Consider the following 16,657-nt stretch of genomic DNA (forward strand, 5'->3'; position numbering starts at 1 on the left):
TGTAAATTCCTACTTTTTTTTTCTTTCATTTGTAAAATTCTTTGATAAAATTTGTTCCGGCTAATCTGATTTTCTTTGTAGGACGAATCGGTCAAAAGATCCCAGCTTCGACGGTCAGATCTTTAAACGTGTATCCAACGTGCGACTGAGTATCCATTCACATTTTTATAAATAGTCAAATAGTCGGATTCTTCGATACAGTGGACCTAACATTTGGACGGTCTGGAAAGGATTCCACGGACGACTGGCAGTGTGCATGCGTATTAATAGTCGTACTCTTCCGCTCGACCAAATTAACTTTTCAAATCCCAAAAGCGAAGGGCAACAAAACCAAAGCCGAAACCCCACGGACGGGAATCTGCCTTCCCTGCAATTGCCAGAACCTTCTTCTCTTTCATTACCTGGAATCTCTCTCTCCCTCTCTAGTGTAGTAGTTGCAGAGCTCGAAGACAGAAAAGGGCTTTAGTATTACTGTTTTTGGTGGTTTGAGCTTTGATGGCGACGGACAATGGCTTTGATGGGGGCCCACTTTCAGGAGGGAGTTTTGCTCAGATGCTTGAATCTGGTGATGTGGGTCCCTTTATAGAGGAGGTCTTAATCTACCCTTCGTCTTTGCCTGATGAGACACGCTCGAAGATGCTGCGTTTCGGGGACGACGGCCGAAACGAAGAGGTGATGGGTTTTTTCGAAGCAGGGGCGGTGGCCCAGAAATCTGGAATTAGCGGTGGAGATTCTTCTTCGACTTCTTCAAGCAGCGGCTGCAGTTTCTCTAAGTCGAGGGTTGGTGGAATTCTGATTCTGGAAACCCGACATGCATGCATGCATGTACGCATTTGAAAGAAAAGATGATTTTGTTGGTTTTCTTGTATGCAGAAAGCGAAGAGCGGAGAGGGGAGCATGGAGGAGAAAAGACGAGTCGGGTCGGGTCCTGACTCTGTTCTCAAGTCGGGGACGGGTTCGGGTTCGCGTGCGTCAGCTGAGAACGGTGGGGAAACGCCTAAGAAGCACAAAACGGAGGTCGCTGCTTCCGCCGGACTATTGAAAGTCTCAAAATCCGAACCCTTTTTTTTTTTTTTTCTTTTATGGGAGTTGATATCTGCACCCTTTCTTTTTATGCATGCACTCCTTTTTAATTTTTTCTAGAAGAGAGAGAGAGTGTGTGTGTGTGTGTGTGTGTGTAAAAACATGGGATTTAAATGCCATTTTCTTTTTTATTTTATATATGTTTTGGATTTGATGATAGGTGAAGAAGGAGAAGCTGGGAGAACGAATTACGGCATTGCAGAAGCTCGTTTCACCCTACGGCAAGGTTCGGCTGCAGGAAAATAAAAAATAAAAAATCGAATATTTATATTGAAAATCTCACCCCCTAAATTTTGGCAGTAAAGGGCTGTATTTATCAGGTTTAGGGGTGGAAAGTAGCACTCCCGGGAAAAATGGGTCCTTTGTCGGGACGCGAGTTGCGTGTAACACCTGTTGCCGGCAGTTCCTTCAACCCAAACTTCTCTGGAACCAACCTCGTGACATCCAGTCGGTCCATTTGTTTCGAGATACGCAAGATCTCTTGTTAGGATGAGATCAAAAAATCGAAGCAGACCCAAAAACTCAAGTGGGCCACACCACAGGAAAGCAAATTATCTTAGGCCCGGCAGAAGTTTTGGATGGGTATGATCTTTATGTTTTCCCTTCATAAACCGTGGGAATCACCTTATTTACGAACGAGCTGGGTGGCATATAAATATGACGGTGGGCCCAGGAAGTTCAATGGTGGGTGTTTCCATCTCCACTTTATCTGGTTTGTGGCCGGCGTGAGTTTTGTATCTGTGGACTCACATTCTAAAAGTCACTCTGGAAACTGATGCACGAGTTAACTGATACCAGACAAACATTGCGTTGGGCTCATAGAACTTTGTGATACAGTGCTTCAGAAAACTCGCGACCCTTTTGTCGTGACAAGGATGTTTGTGTTTTTTTTGACTCTTGACTTTTTGACTGATGCAGACAGACACGGCTTCTGTCCTTCACGAAGCGATGGGATACATCAGATTTTTGCACGACCAGGTTCAGGTACCTGCTTTATAAACATGCTTATATTAATTAATAATAATAATAATAATAATAAAGATGGAGGATATAGAATTTGACCCCGCTAGCGTGAATTGGCCACGTAGGCAAACTTTCACGACATCTAATCCGTTCACCAGGTACACTGCGCCTCTCATAGCTCAGGTATGCCCCACCATAGGAAATAGTAGGGGTGGAACTCTCACCTTTATTTTTGTGTAGGGCACACGAAGGTTTCCATATTTCATTCAATTCATTCATCTAACTTGCCTAATCACGGTGAAATCATTCCAAAAGTGAGGCTATAATAAAACTAGGTAGGCCATAGTAGATAAATTTATAGAATGCAGGAGTAATTCCGCATGGGGTGGCCCACCAGAGTGTCAATCTGATTTTATTTTATCAATTACAAATGAACGAGGGGTGTTGGACCTGATTGACAAGGTGGATGTCATATGCGGTAGGCACGTCCGTGGCCATGCTACCTAGGCACCTCACGTGAGACTTTTCGTATCAGATGCATACAGAGGCAGCTTGTGGTGATAACCAGGCTAATGTAAACGGTGCATCCAATCCACCCATCCCATTAGATATGTGCCCTTAAATGTTAGCCATGTGCCCAAAATCAGTAGGAATGAAAACTCTAGTCGGCCACTTTATAAGGAATAGTTGGACGGGACACCAACCAATAAAACCTTCTCCACTGTTTGTGAGACCCACCATGCTTATCTATACCATCTAATCCATTCTTCAGACCTATAAGCTACGATGCAGGGACATACCAAAAATCATTCCATTCCTAGAGCCAGACTGGGCGACACCACGTGAATTTCTACGTAAGTTTTGGATGTGGTCTATACGGTTAGCATGAGGGGAAAACCTTGATGGACGGGTGGATCTAACGAACAGTTTGTCATGGCCCCACAGCACTTCGGTACCATCACGAGTCTATAATGGATGGATAGGTCCACATTTCAACTTTCGGTGCTGATAATAGTAAAAGGTTGTACTATTTGTTCGCCATTGGAAGGGAAGGGTTGGGGTGTTTGCCAACATCAGTCCTAATATATAATATATAAATCTTTTTCTCGTTTGTTTGTAATTTGTTTGTTTCAGGTGCTGAGTTCGCCGTACCTGCAGCGTCTACCATCTTCTGCTCACCTGCAGGTAAGCAAGACATATTCTCCTCAACACAGATAAGATACAGGGTTCGTATGGGAAATTTCATTTTCAGTAGTTTATTTCTTGATGACGTGTCATGGGTGTAGAATATCTCATCCGTGCATAATATAATACCATATTATCTTGATCGTTTGATTTGAAAATGAAGACGATCCACTTATTGGCTGGACCACGACATTACGCTGTGTCAACTGTTGTTTTAACTTATGGCCCAGCTAACGAGTGGGTGGTGCTAACTTTCTACAGGGTTCTTCACCATGGTTTGGCCAGTTTTTACACGGATCAGATGTGCTACACATGTGATAAGACACGTGTGAAAGTCTGCATACAGCAGCTGTACATCTTATCATTTCTCAATGCACCTATCTGTCTCTCCCTCAAAGTGGAGTTGCCGCTTGGAGCAGCGACGATCAAGCGCGCGCCCTGTTTGTGTCAATGTGATGTGCCTGTGCGAGATCTTGATCGTTCATCAGGCGGACCCGCCGGTGAATCTGTCCGGAACCCCCAAGTAGGGCCGTTCTACTTACTCTGAATGTAACCATCCTTTTTTCATACACGTGGGACCTACAGCCCAGGGGACTTGCCTGATGAATGGTTTCAATCTCTCGCCTGCATATGCAAGAGCATCCTCCTACTTTCTTCTTGACCTCCACACTATATGGGTCCCACTTTTGGCCCATCTGGAAAGGTTCGGACTCGTTAGCGACCCCTCCAGGACCTGGTCGGTACTGGCCTGTGTTGGAAAAAGCTCCGACGCCATTGTGATGTATTTGTTTTTGTCCACGACGCCGTTTCATCCATTTTCTCAGTGGTTTTTTTTTAGGTCATGATCTTAAAAATTGAGGCGGATCCAAATCTCATGTGGACTACACGAAACCATGGCGATTGAACGTCCCCAATTAAAAATGTTAGGAAAAGAAAAAGAAATAACAAGGGAAATATCTTGGATGCGAGGTCTGGTATGAGCTCGGCCTTAGACGCCGACCTCATGACCTCTGCGACGAAGCCGAATGGTGACCATGAATGATGGCCTCGGTTACCCACTTGATACCTCACAATCTCGGCCAAGAAGATGGTTCTATATGCCCACCTTGAGAGGCAACTTGTCCACCTCAAGGACCAACTTCATCTAAGGGCCTCGACCATTGACTCAGAGGTCAGCCTTCGCCCTCGACTTAGACGTTGGCCTAGGCCATCGACTTTGGTCTCGGATATTATGGACAGGAGGGGAGATCCCCTCCGTATGCGGAAAGGATTCCCCTTGAGATCTTCACCGGGGATCGTGCTAAGATAAGCGCGATATATTTAGGGAGAGATCCCTTTTATAATACGCATCTATCTGGCAGATTCACTGCCAAATACGTATGCAGTGTCAAAATGTTATAAATAAGGACCATCCTTGGTAGAAAAATGTATGCACAATTACCCTAACTTGACTACGCCCATTGTGTGCTTATTCTAACTTAGGCATCGGAGGGCCCCCAACTACAACTAGCACCCCCTTTGTCACTTGGTTTTGCAGGTGCATGACGTGCTAGCAAGAAATCAAGATCTTAGCATCAACAGTTTGACACCGTCTGTGGGAAGCAACAGTTAAGCCATTAAAAACCCTCTTATCTTCGCCTACGCTACGATGGCTAAAGGAAAGAAGAGGGCCTTAGCCGCCATCACTGCACCAATCCCTGCACTAGAAGCATAGACTGAAAGTCCTAAGAATTTGCCTTCAGAGCATCTACCAATCCTCCTGCGATGGCCGCATAAAGGTCCCGCAACAGGGGAGGTCGGCTCATCTCCTTAGAAAACCAAGTTGAAGCCCTAACTGGTAATGTCGACTGAATAATGCAAATACTGGAAAGGCAACAACCACCTCCTGATCGCGATGTGGAAGTAGGGGCATCAATTGAACTGCCCCAACCTCCTCAGGTGCCCCACGACTCTCATGCGATAAAGCAATGACTCGGGCAGCATATTCAAGCTCCCGTGCATACCGCGGGAACCACCGTACTCGCAAACTCCGACCTGCTCCACACCCTTGAGAAAAGGAGGTGCAAGAAGGCCCCCAAGATCGTCGCAAAGAATGAGGTCTCATGGGAAGTCGAGCCCAGAGAAATCTGAGGACAGCTCGGTGACATCCAACAAGCGTACCGTGCTCGGGTTCCAACCTCTGTTGAAGCCATGTTGGAGGAAAAGAAACCTCCATTTACCGACGACATCATGAGATCTTTAACTTTCGTCAAGATGCTTGATGCCTCAGATTACCCCTTACTCTAAAGCTGGAGATTCGGTCGAGCATCTTGAATCATTTAGAGCTTGGATGGAGCTACATGACACTACGAGCTTAGTGATGTGCCGAGCATTCTCCCTGACTTTGTTAGGAGTTGCACGAAAGTGGTATAGGTAGTTAAAGCCGAAGTCCATTAGCTCATTTGCCCGACTCAGCAAGACTTTCATCACGTAGTTCATCGGTGGGAAGGATCGAAGGAAACCAACACTCCACCTCCTCACCATTACCTAAAGGGAAAACGAGCTACTAAAGGACTATATTATCCGCTTTAAAGAGGAAGTGGTATAGGTGGACGGCTATTTTGACTAGATAGCTCTGACAGCCATGATACCTGGTCTTCGGGAGAGGAAGTTCCTCTTCTCAATTGGCAAGAACCTCCTCCCCCCCCTCCCCCCAACCAATTACCTTGGCTGATCTTTTTAATTGAGCCCAGAAGTACTCTAATGCAGAAGAACTCTTCAGCTCGCGGAAAGCTACTCGAACCACAGGTAGCTCGGCTAAGGATAGGAAGCACAAGGAGGAAAGGGAGCCGCCCACCATCAATAGCAAGAAGAGAAAGCAAGACGATCCGAGCAGAGGTTTGCGTCCTAACCGACAACTGAAGAGCAGGTTCCGCTCTTATACCCTGTTGAATGCGACTCCTGAGCAAGTTTTTATGGAGATTCGCGATAAAAAGATCTTGAAGTGGTCGAGCAAGATGAAGGCCGACACTGACAAGAGAGAGAAGAAGTACTGCTACTTCCACCGTAATCACGGGCACACCACCGCTGAATAGTTCGACCTCAAGGAAGAGATCAAGTCTCTCATCCGAACCAGGCACCTACAAGAGTATGTTAACATAAGGAAAGATGAGCAACTTGATAAACGAGACGAGCAACAAGATGATAGAAACAACAATGAAGCGACATGTGAAATACACATGATCTTCAGAGGACCTGCAACCAGTGGAGACTCGAATAGAGCTCGCAGGGCGCACGCTCGAAGCATCAACAACAGCAACACATAACACCATGTATACCTCTCCACTAAGGCTGCGAAGGAGCAAAAATTGAGCCCCTGCATCTTGACCTTCACTAAGGAAGATGCTCGAGGAATCCACCACCCACACGACGATGCCTTGGTACTGACCATGACCATGTTCAACCAAAAAATGCACCACATACTGGTGGACAATGGCAGCTCGGCCAAAATCCTCTTTGCCGCCGCCTTTAATAAATGGTAATCAGGAGGTCCATATTACATCCTATCCGCACTCCCTTGCTCGGGTTCGCGGGGGAGAAAATCACCTCCGAAGGAAGTATACTGCTGCCCATGACTGTAGGAGAGGGTCATAAGCAGACCACCATAATGATCAACTTCCTCGTGGTCGACTTCCCCTCTGTCTATAACATAATATTGAGACGACCATCCATCAATGTCATGAGAGCAGCGATATCTACCTATCACCTCGTGATGAAGTTCTCGACCGAGCATAGTGTCGGTCAGGTCAGAGGCAATCATCATGAAGCTCGACAATGCTACTCAACGACATTTAAGGAAAAAATGCAACAACAGATGATGGCTATCACCTCTCTCGACCCCCGAGAAGAATTAGTCAAAAGAGGGTCTCCTGTAGAGGACATAGTGACTATACCCCTCTGTGAAACAAACCTGACCGGCACGATTCAGGTTAACTCGTTGTTGGTCCCAGGTTAGCGAGAGGAGATCGTTAGCTTACTGAAGTGGAACGTAGGCATCTTCGCATTGTCACACCAAGACATCCTCGACATCAACCCAGAGGTAATGGTCCAAATATTGAACGTTGATCCCGACCACCGACCTGTAAGACAAAAGTGATGAGCATTCGAACCAGAGCGATACACAATCATCGATGAGGAGGTTAGTAAGCTTCTCAAGGCTGGGTTTATTGAAAAAATCTATTATCCCAAATGTATAGGAAATGTCATGCTAGTGAAGAAATCAAATGGGAAATGGCAATTATGTGTCGTCTACACGGACTTGAATAAAGTGTCCAAAAGACAGTTTTCCTCTCTTGAGGATTGACCAGCTGGTCGATAGTACAGCTAGGCACGAACTTCTCAGCATCATGGAAGGCTACTTGGGCTATAACTAGATAGCCATGCACGAACACAACAAGTAGAAAATGAACTTCCTCATCGACAAATGGCTCTACTGCTACAAGGTTATGCCTTTTAAGCTGAAAAATGCTGGAGTAACATATTAACGCCTTATCAACAAGATGTTCGCTAAGCAGATCGGACACTCCATGGAAGTCTATGTCGACGACATACTGGTCAAGAGCATCAGAGTAGCAAACCACATGGCTGACCTCAAAGAGATGTTCGCCATCCTTAGGAAGTACTATGTGAGGCTAAACCCAAACAAATGTGTCATCGGGGTGTGCTCGAGAAAGTTCCTCAGCTTCTTGGTCAACCAAAGAGGAATCGAAGCAAATCTCGACAAGATTCAACCATTATTGAACATGAGCTCACCTAGGACTACAAAAGAAATTCAATGCCTTACATGCAGAATCACAGCCCTCAACAGGTTTGTCTCTAGAGCCACCAATAAGTGTCTGCCATTCTTCTAACAACTAAAGGGTAAGACAAAGCCGACATGGGACAACGATTGTGAGCAGGCCTTTCAACAACTCAATCAATACCCCGGGTTACCCCCGCTACTCTTCAAGCCCAAATAGGGAGAGCCACTGCTTCTCTACTTGGCTATCTCAGCCGCATCGGTTAGCTCAGACTTGATAAGAGAGGTCGGAGGCAAACAACTTCCCGTGCATTACGTCAGCAAGGCATTGGTCCAAGCTGAGACCAAATATATTGATATCAAGAAGCTCGCGCTTTCCTTAATCATATCGTTGTGATGCCTCTACCCCTACTTTCAGGCTCACAGCATTGTAGTCCTAACCGGTCAACCCCTCTAACAAGTGCTCCAAAAGCTTGAGGTGTCAGGGAGACTGACTAAGTGGGCAATTGAGCTTGGCGAGTTCAACATCGCATACCAACCCCAAGTCGCCATCAAAGGCCGGGCAGTAGCCGACTTCATCACTAAGTTCACTAACCTTGAACCCCCGAAAAAGGCCGAGAACGAAGACGAAATTGACTTGCAAGAGTGGACCCTTCATGTTGATGGATCTTTTAATTCAAAAGGCAGTAGAGCGAGAATAATCCTTGTCGCACCAGACCAAACCTGCGTGCAGTACGCCTTGAGGTTTGGGTTCCCGACATCCAACAACGAGGCAGAATATGAAGCACTCCTCGCCAGGCTCAAGCTAGCAAAAGCTATGGGAGACTGAGCCTTAAAGATTCATAGCGATTCCTAACTCATTGTTAACCAAGTTGTTGTCTAGTATCAAGCCAAGGGGGAGAAGATGATTGCCTATTTGCGGAAGGAGAAAGAGCTTATTGGCAGGTTCAACAAGTGCGAAGTCACCTTAGTCCCCAAAGTAGAAAATTCTCGAGCAGATGCTCTGGCAAAGCTGGCCACGAAAGCCGACGACGACGTCGCTAAAGAGGTCTTGATTGAATTCTTACTCGAACCTAGCATCAGCTGACCTCGGCCATGCAACATCAGCATCAACCCCCTCTGGGGCAAGGCTGGGCCTGTCTTGAGTAACCTTAGAAAATTCTCCTCAACGAGCTTGAGGAGGGGCGGGAATCTTCTTAACCACCCTCCTCAGTTTCTCCAACTGAGCTGTAGAGGGAAGTTTAATTCTCTTCGACGGGTAGAGCTGGTCAGCTATATCTACAGGAAAATACGCATATATAAATGTGATAGATGAGCTATAGATATCCTAAAGGGGTGGTTAATAGGACAATACCAATTCCTTATAATAAAATGTAAAAAATATATTCTCAATCGCACAAAGTATTAAAACCTTGATTCCAATTAATTCGTAGGACAACCTTCACCTATTATTTTAGGCAAGACAACCTTATTTCACAACGTCCTTAGAATCAATCTTTCAAAATGGCAAAAGGTAGATAATCAAATAAATAAATCACCATAAATGCACAAGGAGTTGTAGTAGTTCAGTATTTAACGCACACCTACTCCACTCCCAAAATTACTAACCTCGTAATTTTGGCTTTTCATTGTATCAAGGTTCTTAAAAGTTCACCTTAATAACCACTTACAATTCTTGTGATTTTCACAAGCTTACCACAAATCAATCCCCTTTGTGATTTTTACGAGCTTACAACAAATCAACCTAAATAACATTTCTGGGTTATCTCAACAAAATTAAATGAAATAAAACAATAACAATACTTATCTTTAAAAGATAGTCACTTAAATGAAATAAAACAATAACAATACAAGTCGAGGTTTCGAGCAGCGATCTTCTTTCTTGAATGTCAATGAAGCAATGTATGCTCAACTGGAAAGAATATAGGGATCTAATATTTCTTAAAAAAATATAAACCCTAACTGTTGCATATTCAATTCTCTATTTCTCAAGTAGAGTATAGATTACTCTATAATTGCATTTAACACTAACTTCAGAAAGAGAATTAAATAAGTTAAATACAAATAATAATTACCACATAGATAGCTTTGGGAAGACCTTATTTTATCTCTCATTTATAGAAGATTTTTCACTGAATTTTGTTGTTAAAATGAATGAGAGAATGTTCTTATTTATAGCCAAAGGGATTGGAAATTTGGTCAGCTTAAAAATAGGTTCGGCTGGCCGGATTCTAACGATTATGTTCCAATGGCTATTAGATTGCGCAGGATAAAATTTATTAAAAATTTGACTGACTCGAACCAAAATTCGGTTGGCTTAATTCAGGGTTTGGCCGGCCGAATCCCTTTAAAACCCGAAATTTCCATTGCTGGAAACTTGACCCAAGACACCTTTGGGCTGGCCCAATGCCAGGTTCAGCTGGCCGAACCCAAGTTGGTTTAGCTAAACTTGCAATAGATTTTCTGCTTTTGTGTTGCTGAAAACTTGCCCGAGGCTGAGGTTAGGTTGGCTGATCCAAATTCGGCTGGCCAAACCAAAAGTTGGGCGGGCCGAACATCAGTGAAATTATACTGTAATTTTTATATTTTAAGTACATAAGGCCATGTTTAAAAAACATCAAACCTAAGTCTTTTCTAGTGTCATACCACCTAATGGCTGGCATACACATATATCTTTAACTTGAAAACATGTCGAGTCTTCTAGTCTTTTGATGTTGAGTCGATCTTCATGAGGTGTCATAGAGAACTGGAGTGTACTAGATATCTAACCATCATTTTGTCTATGAAATTTGACAACTGCTTGTGTGCTTTAAATACAATCACTTAACAAATAACGTACAAACACAAATGACACAAAGTGACTGACCAACTATAATGTACCTATTGAATCAACCACAAATAGGTCGGCCTGGTACAAAGACAGAGGAGTGATCATCCTCCTTCAATCCCTCTTAGCTACACTCCTCTCCTTTGTAAGTTTGACATGGCGAAGTTGTAATTGGGAGAGCTCAGGTTATCCCCAAGGAAGAGCTATAAGAAAGTACGACCAGGGTCAGCGGATGAGAAATAGACTATATATATATATATACAGCTCGATAATTTTTGACTTGGAAAAGCAAAAGCGTGGGTACTTGAGAGCACAGCTTGCTTACCTTAGCCATTGGGGCCTCCCATTCCCCTGATGCAAAGAACCACTTGTCCTTCTAGCCCTTGTTGGAGGACGAGTTGTCGGTGATGAGAGTCTGGTCTTGGTTCACCCAAGAAGAGAAGTAGTACTAGCCCCCAGCACTCGGACTGGCCTTCGCTCTATACAAATACAAGAACTCATCCACGGTTAGCTTGGTATATTCGAGCTGATGCCACAAGATGTATGTGTCGAATATGGCTCGCTAGACGTTGGGAATTAGCTGCCCAGGGGCGAGCCTTAGGCAATGAACGAGCTCCCGAACAATAAGGTGAATGGGAAGCCACAGACCACATTGAAGGGCCATGACATAAATGGGCACCTCACCCGTGCGAGGGTGGCCAGGAATTTCCCCAATCTCAGGAGCTCGTAGCCCCACGGAGTTGCGGATATGGAATTCAGTCTTGATCGAGCCCAAGTCTGCCTCCTGCAGCCTCGATCCAAAAGGACTGACATCCAAGGACGGCCTCCCAACAGACATCAGCAGCGACCTTGCTGGGGCAGACACCACCTCTTCTTACCGGGCTTCCATCGCCAGAGATGGCTCACCCAAGAATGCACCCAGCCGGGAGTCCACGCTTTCCGGGACGGACTCCCCATGAAAGGCACCGGATACAAATGCCCTACCTGAATCGTTTGACATTTACAAAAGATAAAAGAAAACTAAGGAAGAGAGGAGAAAAAGGAATCGTAGAAGAAACGAAAGGCCGGAGAAGGAATGGAGGACTGCCCAGAGAAGTAGGAAAAAGAGAAATCCCAACTCACCGAAAATCGCCTAAGTCTGGTAGCAGGAGGAAGTAAAGGAGGTGAGCGGAGCAAATGAAAGGGTTTAGGGCACCCCTCCCCTATTTATAGCATTTTTAACTGCAGCATTAAATGCACGCATTTAATGCTTTAATTCGAAAAGACGCCTCGATGCACGCCTCTATCCACGTGGCAATTAAGGATTCGTGGGCAAGCCTCACTATCGAAGCAGAGATAGGTGTCCTCCTACCATTCGTAAGGAGACGAGGAGGCGCCGCACGACGCACGCCTCCTCGTATGACCTGTCGTCATCATCACTATATCCTCCCCGGTTCCGAAGCGCACAACCTTTCCTTCTCCCACAATAATGGCAGGGGTGTGCCCTGATTGAGCCGACCTCCCGACCTCTCCCGCGTGAGACCTCGTGCTCGAGCGTCAGTCCAAGGTCTTTTACTTCCTGAGCTCTTGGAGTGCGCTTGGAAGTTGGGGGCTACTGTTATGGGTAAAACTAGATTGACCAAACACTTTGAATAAAATAGAAATAACAAGGGAAATAGCTTGGACGTGAGGTCGGGTATGAGCTCGGCCTTAGACGTTGACCTCATGACCTCCGCGACCAGGCTGAGTGGCGACCACGAATGACAGCCTTGGTCGCCCACTTGATATCTCACAATGTCGACCAAGAAGACGGTTCTATATGCCCACCTCAAGGGTTAACCTCGATTGTTGGCCTCGAGGACCAACTTCGACCAAGGGCCTCAACCATTGACTTAGAGGTCAGCCTCGGCCATCGACTAAGAGGTCGGCATCAACCATCGACTTCAGTCTTAGATACTGACAACTATCGCGAGATAGGAGGGGAGATCCTCTTCGTATATGGAAAGGATTCCTTACGAGATCTTCATCGAGGATCATGCCGAAATAAGCGTGATATATCTGGGAAGAAATCCCTTCAATGATATGCATCTATGTAGCGTATTCACTGCCAAATACGTAGTCAATATCAAAAGGTTATAAATAGGGACCCTCGTTAATAGGAAAAGATATACATAATTACCTTAACTTGACTACGCCAATTGTGTGCTTATTCTTAATGCGCCAATTGTGCGCTTATTCCTACATAGGCATTGGAAGGCCCACGGCTACAACCAGTGCCCATTTGTCCCTTGGTTTTGCAGGTGCACGGTAGGCTATCAGGGTATCCAGATATTGGCATCAACAAAAAACATCCTAAGGCCGACTGGAGTGTCATTTCCCATCCAACCTATGAATTAGGTAGAGAGACCTGGATGAAGGGAAACCATGAATATCGGCATGATCCAAAATTTTCGTGGGCCACAGAGATTTTGATGGTGGACGGCGTGCAATCACCCTGTTTCTTGTGTTCTGGTCCATGAGATTTAAATCTGCCTAATCTTTTGGCTCGTGCATTAAAAGAGCTGACAAAATGGACAGTAGTGGATAAAATACATGTGTTATGATGGGGCGTTCGGACGCGGATTGCGTACTACCCCGCCCGTCCCTACCTCCGAACGGCAGCTCTGTGGGCGGCCCCATCGTGATGTATCTGTACATCCAAGCCGTCTATACCTTTTCTCAGATTATTTTAAGGCATCAAGATAAAAATGAAACAGATCCAACGGTCAGATGGACCACACCACAGATGACTCTTGCATTTAATGAACTGACATTTAATGCTTTGTGCATTTTAATGCAACCAAGCTTATTATTCGGTGTGGTCCACTTGAGCGTTGAATCTGACTCATTTTTGTGCTCATGCCTTAAAATAATATGAGAAAAGGGATTGGCGGCTTGGATGTACAGATACATCACAGTGGGCCCGCCCACAGAACTGCCCGTTCGGAGCTAGAGACGGGCGGGGGTAGTACGCAATCCGCGTCCGGGGCGCCCACAGTGCTTTTTTGGCACCGACCAATACTGCCTCCGCTCCCGGGGGGTCGCCACCGAATCCGAGTCCCATCTGGACGGACGCTGATTGCCTAGAGAGGCTGCCAGTAGCGAGGTCGCCAGTGGACAGTGCTCTGTGTGCCGTACCATGATATGTTTTTATCCACAATCGTAATCTATTTCTCTAACTCATTTTAGGGCATGATCTTAAAATTTGAGACAACGAAATCTCAAATTAACCACGCTACAAGAAAAAAGTGGCAGTAAAACAGTGGCCATCCTTAAAAACTTCCTGAGGGCTATTGTAATGTTTATTTGCCATCGGGCCTATTGATTAAGTCAAACACATCTAGATGAACGGGAAAATGTTTTTAACAGTGAGCGTTCAATCACCACAGGAGATTTGGATCTGCCTCATTTTGGGCTCATGTCATGAAATATTGTGAAAAAAATGGACTAAAACGCATACATCATGGTGCGGCCCACGAAGCACCGTCTGGTAGCTGCTGGCTACTGAGCGTCAGTAGGCAATCTGCGTCCCATCTGGACCATTTATTCAGTGGGTCCCCTCTATTGATGCACCTCACCGAACAGATATACCTTGAAGCTATAGCGGACAGTTTGCACTCAAATGAGGATACTTCTCGTTGAGGCCACGGTGGAGCCCATTACATCCAACCGTCCAGGATTTCTGCACATCCGCTGACATGTAGTGGTACAATCCTGCATGGTCCCGCGGACTACCTACCTTCTCCTTTGTTTTTTAATTATTTACCTTGGGTTGGTGGATGTTCTTTTTCCAGGAGGGCGGAGAAGCGGTATCGAAATACGGACTGAGGAGTCGAGGACTATGCCTGGTCCCAGTTGAGTCGACCGTACACGTGGCAAAAAGCAACGGCGCTGATTTCTGGTCGACTGCTATGGGAAGCCACCCCTCCACTCACTAAAAGCGTTCCTAGACCCTTTTTTTTTTTTACGCCTTTCATCTTGGGAGATGATACGGTAGAACCGTCGGGAAACCAGTCATGGCAGAGCCATCTATCGACCCTACACGTGGTAGTCTAATGTATCAATCAGGACCATCCATCTAATGGGCCCTATCGTGGATGGCCCACAGTTCCAATACGATGTCTATCAGACCACTTTCCCTCACTGAACCTCGACCATCAACCACCTCTGCTAATTATGCTAGTTTGAAAGCTGTTATGTGGTGGTGAGTTGTGCAGGTTAGACCAGATCCACTGGATCATCTCCCGAGTGAATTTTGAGGGATTTTGACCACTGCTTCCCTATTTGCAACAGCAGTAGCTTCCAAAGCTTAAAAAAAAGGCGAAGAAATTAAAAAGTATGTAATGTACATGCTTATGAGAAAAATTAACTGAATATCCACACAAAATCTGTTTTGGTTTTTGAACATTGACAAGGGAAGGGAATCCTCTTTGCATGTCAACCTTTTTCTCAATGGGATTGATATCCAAACCACTCCTTGATTTTGGGAGTCAGGTTCATCTACAATCATCTTGTATGGTTTTAGCACTTGTTTCTATTCATGTGCGACTTGATTGTCTAGGTCAACTTCGATGTGATAAAACGAATCAGTAGATAGGATGTGACTCGGGCCAACGCACCCAGATTCGTCCCAGTTGGGTGAGACTCTTGCCCATATTGACCAATCCTAATTGAGTCGATCCCTTCGACACGTTCCTCTCAATCAATCTCTCCACTTTATTAGGCCTAGTTCAAGCACTTTGTTCCATGTTTATATTGTAAAAAAGTATGGAAATTGACTTAAATAGGTTGATTTTCATGAAAAGTAACAATGTATGCTGATGATTCATCCTTTTTTCACATCCAATGATTTCTACTTTGACCAAGAACATGGTAGTTTTCTATATCCACCTTCATGTGTCACCCCTACTGTTTAAGCACTTTTAACAATTTAGGTCACGCAAAAATTCAAAGTTGTCTAAATTATTTGATGCTTATTTAATTATCTTACTGGCAGATTGGTTGCTATTTGTTGGTTGATTAATAATGAAAAATATCTAATGGACTTATTTCCATAGACTAGTGTCTACAAATCAAAGGTTGCAATTTGAGTATTGGTTTGTAGCTTGACCACAATGCTTTTCACAATTTGGATGTTTTGATTTGAGCTAGCATTTCTAGGTGCCTGCGTATCAAGCATAACATGCAACTGCAGTACCGAAAATAACTTCCCAATGAATAAATGGTATGGAATCCCTATCCTTCAACCTTGTAACCAAAAGTTGTGGAGCCTACCCTCGATATCCACGTGTAACGCCCCGTGTTTTCAGGACTCGAATATATAACCCGTTTCCCAAAAACCTAAGGGTTAGCTTACAAAATCCAGTGTAAATTTGAACCGTTTATCATTAATCAGAGTTAATAGCAACGAAGCTAGAATAAATTATGCATTAAATAAAAACATTTTGATTATCACCGAATTTCTAAATGTGGCGCCCATAAAGGACCTATATAATTCCAAATACAAAGTTCATTAAACAGGAACAAAAATGTATCATTTAATGATGGAGCTCTATATGGGCCATATGGACCCCGTCTAGCTCCCCAGCTACCCGATTTGCGCTAGCAACCCAGTAAACAGCATCAGCTCGCTCTACTCCTGCATCCACTTTTACAGTTTGATAGCGTCAATGGCTATCGCAGTGAGGAGCACCCTCTAAGATTGCACACTCATCATTCATAATCTCATATAGATCGCAAGTCATGAAAATGGATATATTAAACTGGGCACTTTATAATCATGAACATATACTCAAAACTTAGCA

The 16,657-nt window shown here is 44.7% G+C and overlaps 1 protein-coding gene across 2 annotated transcripts; it reads left to right on the forward strand.

Moving 5' to 3' along the window:
- The first annotated feature begins 245 nt into the window (after positions 1-245).
- Positions 246-15,294, forward strand: LOC131219085 (transcription factor bHLH154-like). 2 transcript variants are annotated; one of them, XM_058214070.1, is made up of 6 exons: positions 246-780; positions 874-1,044; positions 1,244-1,309; positions 2,002-2,067; positions 3,181-3,231; positions 14,648-15,294. In XM_058214070.1, exons 1-6 carry the CDS (start codon positions 496-498, stop codon positions 14,789-14,791), a joined length of 783 nt encoding a protein of 260 aa, XP_058070053.1. In that variant the 5' UTR covers positions 246-495; the 3' UTR covers positions 14,792-15,294. The 2 variants fall into 2 exon arrangements, with proteins under 2 accessions (XP_058070053.1, XP_058070055.1); XM_058214072.1 differs by having other exon boundaries at positions 874-1,017.
- Positions 15,295-16,657: the final 1,363 nt, after the last annotated feature.

The sequence above is a fragment of the Magnolia sinica genome, chromosome 11 (genome assembly GCF_029962835.1).
Source record: "Magnolia sinica isolate HGM2019 chromosome 11, MsV1, whole genome shotgun sequence".
Taxonomy (NCBI): Eukaryota; Viridiplantae; Streptophyta; class Magnoliopsida; order Magnoliales; family Magnoliaceae; genus Magnolia; species Magnolia sinica.

Excerpts from the sequence above, each read along its gene's own strand:
- LOC131219085 (XM_058214070.1), top strand. The coding sequence starts at position 496 with ATGGCGACGGACAATGGCTTTGATGGGGGCCCACTTTCAGGAGGGAGT. Across the intron at positions 1,045-1,243 it reads CTTCCGCCGGACTATTGAAA|GTGAAGAAGGAGAAGCTGGG; the intron begins GTCTCAAAATCC and ends ATTTGATGATAG. Across the intron at positions 2,068-3,180 it reads TTTTGCACGACCAGGTTCAG|GTGCTGAGTTCGCCGTACCT; the intron begins GTACCTGCTTTA and ends TGTTTGTTTCAG.